This window comes from Cupressus sempervirens, chromosome 3 (genome assembly GCF_028749045.1).
Source record: "Cupressus sempervirens isolate cs-2001-9-10 chromosome 3, ASM2874904v1, whole genome shotgun sequence".
In the NCBI taxonomy this organism is placed as follows: domain Eukaryota; kingdom Viridiplantae; phylum Streptophyta; class Pinopsida; order Cupressales; family Cupressaceae; genus Cupressus; species Cupressus sempervirens.
This window is the reverse complement of record NC_143120.1, coordinates 123,002,606-123,012,305: the sequence shown is the minus strand read 5'-3', so window position 1 is coordinate 123,012,305 and position 9,700 is coordinate 123,002,606. Positions and strand designations below refer to the sequence as shown.

The following is a 9,700-nucleotide window of genomic DNA, read 5'->3' as shown; positions in this document are numbered from 1 at the left end:
AGCCTTAGAGAGAGCTATTCAAAGGAGAAACATCCAAAGACCAAAAAGACAATTGAGACAAGAAGCTCGAAGATAAACCTAACCCAACATCCTGGAACAACTTAGGTTCCTCAGGAGTACCAAGGAACAGGGTGGGCAAGACCTTCTCTTTGATAAGCTTACAAAGCTCGATTTTCCTATCTTAGACGTTCCAAAGTAGAAAGCCAGAGTAGGCTACCTTCCCCTGTTAGGAATCAGGACACCAACACTTCACATTCTACTTGTCAGGTGTTAGCAGTTCACGGAGTTACTACTCCTCTAGTTGTTAATTTCCCACCATATATTGCCAGGACAATCGACCTTGGTCCATGGGCCATAGCAACAGGACCGTTAGTGTTAAACGCTTATCATCCACTCCCGGATGGTACAAGGAAGAATTTCCTAAAATTCTTAAGTGATGGGAAAGTCACTATAGACGAACACGTCAAAGCTTTCTTTGCAGCCACTCATATCCTAAGGGTTGGACATGAAGATGTTTTTGTAAGGTTGTTCATAGAGACCCTCATGGATAGTGCTACAAACTGGTTTTATCATCTAGCTAATGGCTCAATAACTAAAACGGATACATTAAGAATGGCCTTTGAGACGAGGTTCAAAATTGCAGAAGATGAGCATGCTTTGTTAACATAGTTGACCTCAATTAAGAAGCAACCCACTATGAGCATGAGAGATTTCGTTGCCAAGTTCAATAAGATTATCAATAGAATTCCTACCACTGATAGACCCACATTGGGTAATTTGAAAACTTTCTTTATTAGTGCAATGCCTCCAAATGTCAATTATGATTTAAGGAGAGCACATCCCATGGATCTAGCTTACGCACAAAAGAAAGTGATCGAATGTGAGGATGATTTGATTTCTATGGGAAAATGGAAATGAGAACTTCAAACTAAAGGAAGTTCCAGTAATACCACATCATCTTAGGAGATGATTCAAAAATTGTCAAATGAGCTGGTAGCGATAAAGAAGTAGTTACCTAGATTCAATAATTCCTACCAACAGAATTATCAAAATTCACTAGGTAAGAACTGTGAGGGTAGATTCTTGCAACTTATAGGTTCACAACCCAGGTTGCAAATTAAGGTGGCACCAAAAAAAGGAAATATGTGCATCTTTCATTTGACCATAGATCATGACAATGAGAGTTGTCTAGAGACTACCTGTATGATGCAATTATTATCTACTAATGAATTGAACACTACAACTCCTTCAGAGCTCGATTCCTATTCAAATGGTGACTTTGGAAATCTATTTTTAGAATATGAATCAGATTCTAAATCAAAAGGTGAATGTTATGCAACCATTAATGGAACTTCATACACAGTGCTTACCCAAGGCCAAAGGTTGAAGAATCAATCCTCTAGTCACACTCGCAAAAATGACTCCAGTCCTTTGACAAGTAATGTACATACTGATCAAGGAGCATCTACTTCACAAATGGGTAAGGAAAAAACATCCTTTGATTTCATTCAATTTTGTGAGGAATCAAAAATTCAAATTTCCACTATTGATTATTTAAAGCCACACCCTTCTGAGCTAAAAAGACTAGTAGACTAATGTAAAGGAAACACATCAAATTTGAATTATAATGTGATTGTTGAAAAGGAAGATGAAACCTTGACATCTAGTCTATTTAGTGAAGAAGATTCTACGGTCTTCGCAACATCTCTAGGGAAAAAGCTTGACCCTTTTTATATTTCATTGTACATCAATGGATGTAAACTCAGTAATTGTATAATAGATTCAGGTGCATCAGATAATGTTATGCCTTACTCTATAGCTAAAGCCTTGGGTCTCAATCTCACTAAAGTGCATGGAAGATGTTATTCAATGGATGTCAAACAAGTCCCCTTACTTGGGTAGATTAAAGATGCTTAGGTAGCCTTAGCTTCACATCCAAAAAAGAAGTTCCTATTCACTATTTTGGTAGCTGACATTCCAACAAGCTATGGACTTATTTTAAGTAGAAGTTTTTGTCGAGACTTAGGAGGAGAAATAAAGCTAGACTAGTCTCAAGCAGTGATACCTATTGGGAATAAGAAAGTCAAATTAGAACCTGAAGAAAAGGCAAAGTTCACACTCTTGAAATTAGATGATCCTAAAGCTCAGGTGCTATATCAATAGTTAGAATTCGGCAACTATATGTTGTTTACTGAAGAAGGCTTAGATGAACAAATAGATGAGAGTCAAAGCAAGAAAGTTTCTAATGAAAAAAAAGATGCATCAGGTATATGGATACTTGAATTTGACAAAATTTGTGCCTCTTCAGGATCTGAAGCAAGTGTAGTATTGATATCCTCAGAAGGAGAACCTGAATCCATGGCTTTCAAATTAGAATTTGGGAATATGAATAACACTGTAGAATATGAGGCATTATTAATGGGGATAATAATAGCAAAAGAAAGAGGGGTAAAGATTCTAAAAGTCCAAGGTGATGCAGAGCTTATTGTAAAACAAGTAAAAGGACAATATTCTGTGAAAAATCATAACCTGAAGAGTTACATAAACATAGTTTGGGATGAGATAGAAGACCTAGATGCCTTCTCTATTGAAGCAGTTCTAAGGGAGATGAATACTAAGGCTGATTCCCTTGCAGTCTCCACCTCCCTATGTACACTAATAGCCTTGTGGAAAAGGTTGAAAGGTATTTATGGAAGCCCTAGATGGTCCTCTGACAAGATCTAGAGATGGAAGGAGTACAACTTAAGATTGAAGGGCATTTTGACAATTGTTTGTGTCCACTGGTCTAGAGGCCTAATTAATAGGCTTCAAACTAGGGCCTATTGAAAATTAGGGTTATGGGTACAATCAAAAGTCAAGATTTTGAAATCTGATAGTGTTCACAAGTACCTTAGAGATTCTCAAGGACTTATGTAGGTTCATTTTGAGAAATTGGGATTTCTATCATCAAATGCTGAAAATAGGCCTAATAGGCCTTGGAGCAATTATTTCTCCTAGAGTGTTTGAATCCAATTATGTTGGAGAAGGGTCCAGAAGTGTGGGTGAAGGTACAAAGGGACTCTAAATGGTGGAATAGACTAGTAAGTTTCTAAGGGAGTATGTGAAGAGATCTTAGGAAGAAGATTGGACATTCTAGGAGGAGAGTCTAACAAAGAAGACTCTAGGGATTTGAGGACTAGTTGGACTAGTTCAACATCGTAAGCTTGGATTCTTACAAAGATCAACTATACATTGCAGGAGAAGTTGATCCAAAGGATCTTAGAGATCTTGATTAAGAAGAGAATCCTAAACCATTGGATGGTTAGAGAAAACAAAGGAGCATTTAGAGCAAGGAAACCCCAGGATACCCAAGTCCTCTACATCACAAACCTTTAAGAGTTAGATTGCTACCAAGGGCACACATCAGTTCTTGAATTGCAAAGACTCTAATAGAATACATAGGTAGTAATGTTCTCAATACTTTTCTTATTATAGTCTCATCATGAATGGTTCCATTTTATCCTCTGATTGCATTAATAATTTCCCTAACTCTTGTATAATACTAGACTATGGTCTCACCTTCTTACATTCTCATTTCATCAAACTTACCTCTTAAACTTTCAACTTTGGCTCTCAAAACATTTTTATCTCCTCCATAAATTGTTTGTATAGCATCCCACATCTTCTTTGTAGAATCAAATCGTTTGATGTCATCAAGCTTTGAGTATCTTAGGGTAGAGGCAAGCTCTAACATTGTCTAATTGTGTTCTTTCTTCTTTTTCAAATCATTAGCAATAGGGGCTCCAATAGGATCAACATGTTCAGTAGTGAAGGTTGACTGAGCATAATCTCCAAGTCCTCCTAGGTATGACTTCATCAAACTTTTCCATGCAGGATAGTAGTTTCTGTTGAGCTTGGGTTTCCCCTTTCTGCACATCTTGATATTTAGCTTTTAGTACCTTCAAACTGTCCACTCACAAGCACTTGGCTCTGATATCAATTGTTGGAATTCTTTAGACTAATTGAAAAGGGGGGGGGAATCAATTATCCTAGGTCCAAATCTACAAATAAAACTTTTCAAAACTTAATATATTCATATTCATATACCCATATCATGCATGCATCCATCAGATCATCAAATACCTTAAACATTTGCATATTTTTGTCCTAGGTAAAAATAACTTTGCAACAATGTAGACATAAAAACACCACAAACTCATTCACATATTTTAACACAAGGATTTTACATGGAAACCCAATTTGTGAAAAACCCCCAGTAACATGCTAACAAATTTCACTCTTCTGAAGTGATGCCTTATGAAAGGCAAACTCTATTAAAGGTCACAATACACACTATTAAATGTGACCTAGTTTAAGGATTTCAATCACCCTATTAAGACTGAGCCTTGTTAGAGGAATTTAGACATTCCAATAATGTCACATGGTTAAAGGATTTACAAATGATTGTTAGGTCAACCTTAATCCAAAGGATTTATCCACAATGATACAATGGTTAGAAAGTAACAATGAGACTTGATCTGATAACAAAATACAACTCACTTGCAGATTATAGATCTCTGTTTCAGTCCTCCACTATGCTTGGCATTCATCCTCTTCATCTCTAAAAACGTGTTTACCCTTCATACATTCAACTCCTTAATCCTTCTTTCTTAGCGTGCTAGTTGCAAATTCATCCCTTTGCCCACCTTATGAAGTAATGCCTTAGACTTATTGTCTTCCTTAGGTTCTCACACATGACAACCTTTGCTTCTAGCCTACTATATTTATAAATAGAGAATTTAGGTCTTTTTTCACTTCACCACAATTGTCCATTTTATGTTTAGGTAAGATTCAATGAATCTACCCACTTTTCTATTTTAGTCCCTTCTAGAAAATTCATCTCCAATCTTCTTTTAATTCACCTTTAAAATGTTTATCTTGAATTCTATGCCTCCATCTCATCAAGCTTATCTTCCACATGCATCACATAATTCAAGAAATTAACTTTGTTGGCTCAGATTCATCAAATCTTTGATGTAACACATTTTATTATCACTCAACACTTACAGTATTCTGTCACTTGGCACTTACTAGTTAACTCGGCATACACTAAAGTTTACTGATGCTTGGCATCAACTAAACTTTACTCGACATATACCAACTTTCACTTGGCTTCCACTATTTTTCTTCTTTGCTTGGCACCTATTGATTTTCACTCAACTTGAACTAAATTTTCTTGGCTTGCACTATATACTTGGTCAAGCTTGGGAGACACATTTCTTTACTTGATCTTCTTCCAATCTTTGCTTGAGTAACCTTTCATTACAAACTTTAAGTAGATAAACAATACATTATAGTATCAATGTCTTACTTGGTCTTAGTGCTCCTTTTATACACTGAATAATTCAACCTTTCTCTAGGTTCTCTTGTTATCTTCTCTTTCGAAATCCTCTACATCAATCGAACAAATGATAGCATTTAGACCAAAAAGCAATAATCTCACTAGCAAGTATTAGGTTTGACATCATTGATAAAATAATGATTGTTCCATGATAAGTTCCATCAACCTTATCTCAATAGTCTCCCTCATTATTAATCTCTTTTCTCAATAATCTTGCTTTGAACAATCTGATCTCAACAAAATCTTTAAGGCTTGACACTGAAATTTGGATTTTTTATAGATAATATTTAAAGGTTCTAAACATGCTAAGAAGGTTAGATTATAGAATTGGATATGTATGTTTCAAGATGCTAAGATGTAGGAGAATAGATCTATAAGAGAATACCTTGATAGGATATCTGAGATTGTTGTAGGAATTAGAAGTCACGATGGAAGTAATAGAAGATGAGATTGTTTGGAAGATTTTGAAGACCTTGAAACCTACTTACATATAGAAATCACAGATGATTGAAGAATTTATTCCTTGTATATCAAATTTTACAAAGGAGGCTCTTCTTGGAAGGTTGTAGGATATGAATTGTGGAAGGAACAAAATGATGAATTTTGCAGAGTGGAAACTACTTTCAACACACAAAGAGACAAACCTACGTTGATAAGAAGTGCTTAAACAAGTGGAGATTATGTGAGTAGCAGTCAAGAAAAATAAGAAGAAGATAAGAAGATTGATGAAGGACTTTCCCTACTTATGAAAAGATAACCTAAAGGTAACAAAATTCTTGTTTTATGGACATGTAAAGAACTTGATCATTATTCTTCTAAATTTCCTAAATGAGAAAAGAAGTTTAAGCCTACAAATCCTTACAACTCTAGAATACCTAAAAATTGCTTCTATGTTGATGAGGATGGTGAACTTGATTTTAAAATGGTAAACATCCTAGATGATAATTATGAAAAAGATGATGAGATAGGATTTGTTGCTATTAATTACAAAATCCCTGAAAAAGAAATAAAAGAAGTTAAAGAAGAAAAAGCAATGTAGTGCATAATGGCATAGCACACTATGTCCCAAAGTTTGGGTAGGTCCTCCCTCGAAAAACCACCTCGTATGCAGACAAAATCCTCCTTAGGGCAGAAGAATTTTCTCAAGTTCATTTCATTAGAAACTCTGGCCTGTTTACGCCAACTCTTACCCTCAAGAGACAACCCACCAACCATCATGACGAGCTCCTCCATCATTTCAAAAACAACCCCATTAATGTTCACTTTCCTATTATTCCAAGTGTTGATGAATTGCAGGGACACATGCTCATCATACCCTTCAATGCCTTCCATGAATGACAACAATTGACCTTTCCGTAGATAGACCCAAGCCACCTCACTATCCTTAACACGGTCCTCAATCTTATGTGGTTCAATGCAATCATTGGCACCCATGTCTTCACCAAGTTCAATCACCAAATCCTTAGTTTGCACCAACATGCCCTTGTTGCAGGACAGAACTTGGAAGCCAGGGCAATTTAAAGATATACTACTAAAAGTGAACCTAAGAAAGTAATCAAGTCTCCTCAGAAAATTGCAAGGCTTCACGATTTCTAATCTCCCTCCAACTTGAGCACGTGTGAACGGTACCTTTCCCATAAAAATTAACTATTGCGAGTTGTTTGTTGAGTAAAGGGCAAGGGAATTGCCACTATGATTATTCACAATGCCCATCCTTTGTGGTTTCATCATTATGACCAAATCCACATGAATTGTCCTCTCACCATAGTAATTAATCCTTATGGTGAGGGAACCCCAAATATAAATAATCACAAAATCTTTCCAAATATTCCATTATTTATAGTTTTTAGTTCTTGGGTTCTCTCGCCCACCTTGATCCACACCACTACGCCATTTGTTGTACTTCATTATAGTGAACCGCAAATAGCATCTTCACTTTCCACTATCATTTGTATGTCAATGGTGGGTTTGACTGATGTCATCCCGTTCCTTTATTCCTTCCATGTTATGATCAATTTTAGCCATGTCAAATATAAATATTTTTTATTAATATAATTGCTAAAAGAATAAATTAATCAATTTTAAGATTATATAAATATTTCTGTATACCTTTCTAAATGAATGTTCATATTTGAACTTCCATGCTCTTTAACACCTATAACTATCAAAACAAACTATTACACCTTGTTTTTCTTGTTGAAGATCGTTTGCAAACATTGTACTTATTTGAGTAACAACATGAGACATACAAGTTTATTTTATCTCCTTACGGACAACCATACTAGAAACAACAATTAGAAGACCAAGAGTTACACCTTAAAATCAACCTTTATAATGATGAAACAAATACAATTAATAAAAGACTAAGAATCACAACTTAGAATTCCACAAAAATGTCCCTCTTGAAATTTGAACCAATATCTTTACAATGAAAACTCATTACACTTCTTTTTTATATAAGCATTAATTTTATAAATATAAATAGTACATCTTATAAAGAAAGTATACATCATATTTTTCGCAAACTCTTGTGTGTTGTTTGCCGTCCCCATGTTGAAAAAACTAAGCCGGCAGAAAAAAGAACAAAAATAAACGACATTGTTGGATGAGAGAAATCCGCACAGTTCAATGCATTTACTTTTCCACGCTTTCTTGGGACCACAACCCTCTTGCAAAATTGTACAGAGTCAGAGCTTTCAGAGTATTTCACGGAGGCTTTCAAACCACTCTTCATATTCACAATGCTTTTCTATAAATATGATGGAAATCCAGTAGTAGTAATAGATTAGTACAATGCAGCGGCCATGGGAGTGATTGTGAAAAGAGGTGAACATGAAGATGAACATGAATTCGAAGACGGGCGGCGCTCCTTTCTCTCGTCACTCATTATCTGCTGCTTTCTACATTCCTCGCTGCAAAATGCCCTGTCACCTCTGCAATACACCGAAATGGAATTAGTTCGCCTAATTTTATAATTAAACATTAACAGCAATGGTATTCATAAGTTTCTATACTTCATGTATGTCTATGTGACTCGAGTTTCTGATTTCAATTGTGTATTCTGTGTTTTCATTAACATATTAAATCATCTTGTATGATTCATCATATGATGGAGAGCAACAGTTAGAGAAGAAAAAATCTAGTTTTACTCTCCATTACCATGGTAAATTGTAGGAGTATGATTTGACACGTTAATCGTCTTCATCATGGAATAGAATTAGAGAAGAAAAGTGATATAATTTATTTATTTTAAAGCTTCACTTTCTATAGTGATTGATGAATCATAGAATATGATTTGACATATTAATCAGAAAATACAATACACTAAGGAATAACAATTTCATATTTCAACTGCACTAATAAGAAATAATCATACAAGTACAAAAAAAAAAAAATTGGAATGGTTAGAAATTATTGGTAATTGTTTCTAAATTAGATTATGTTGAATTTTTTACCATCAACTTTCAAATCACACTACGTATTGAAGATCATACCTGTACATGTATATATCCTTCTGGTGGGACAATCTTTTCCGGCACAAGCAACAAGCATACAAAAATCCAGCAGGTTCAAACGAGGAGAAAGCTGAAGACCCAGAATCTTCAAAAACACTCTCTTTATATCTACATAATCTTCCGCCATGATTTTCCACTTCTTTCTCCAGTTTACTCAAAGACGGCATTTTTACAGAGACAATGGGCATGGCCTGGTTTTGCTCATGATCAAGAGCAACAAGAATTCCAAGGCCTACGCCAGATGAATATCTGCTGAAACCTCTCAAACCCAATGGAGAAGTTGGGCTCAAACACCCATCTTTTACATCACTAAGATTTCTATCATCTTTAATAGAGTTAATTCCGGCAAACGCATGAAAGCATTTGAAGACTGATCTGTTTTGATCTGAGGGGCTGTCAAACATGAGAACAGATTTGCTGTGTATGGCGTTTGTTTGCTTGGCTGCCATTGTTTTCAGTTTAGACAAACGCTCTCAGAGATCAAATGAATCGGGGCACCATATAAATCTTTTCACTGATTTGACAAGTTGTTGTAGAGTGGAAAACCACGGTTTAGAAAAGAATTCAATGTATACCGCCATATAAATCAGAGGCGCTGATTATTTTATTGGGTTTAGGTACTACAGACGTTCCACTATACTTTTGTTCTTTCCTTCTTTGCAGCACATCGTAATGGGGGAAATATGTGGTATAATACTATGGGCCAGATTCCGAACAAGTTATCGAATATAGGTCTTCTTTGTCGGGTTCCGGGTTGGCTTTACTGCCATGGTCGAAACTAACTACATTGGTTCTGACGCTATTT

At 35.5% G+C, this 9,700-nt stretch overlaps 1 protein-coding gene across 1 annotated transcript; it reads right to left on the bottom strand.

Annotated features, from left to right (window-relative positions):
* Nucleotides 1–8,084: 8,084 nt before the first annotated feature.
* LOC149565086 (FCS-Like Zinc finger 13-like) lies at nucleotides 8,085–9,386 on the bottom strand. The gene is made up of 2 exons (XM_089817016.1): nucleotides 8,875–9,386; nucleotides 8,085–8,313 (listed from the first exon to the last, which is right to left on the bottom strand). Exons 1-2 carry the CDS (start codon nucleotides 9,342–9,344, stop codon nucleotides 8,166–8,168), a joined length of 618 nt encoding a protein of 205 aa, XP_089673142.1. The 5' UTR covers nucleotides 9,345–9,386; the 3' UTR covers nucleotides 8,085–8,165.
* Between the last annotated feature and the right edge of the window lie 314 nt (nucleotides 9,387–9,700).

Excerpts from the sequence above, each read along its gene's own strand:
- LOC149565086 (XM_089817016.1), bottom strand. The coding sequence starts at position 9,344 with ATGGCAGCCAAGCAAACAAACGCCATACACAGCAAATCTGTTCTCATG. Across the intron at positions 8,314-8,874 it reads AAGGATATATACATGTACAG|AGGTGACAGGGCATTTTGCA; the intron begins GTATGATCTTCA and ends GGTGTATTGCAG.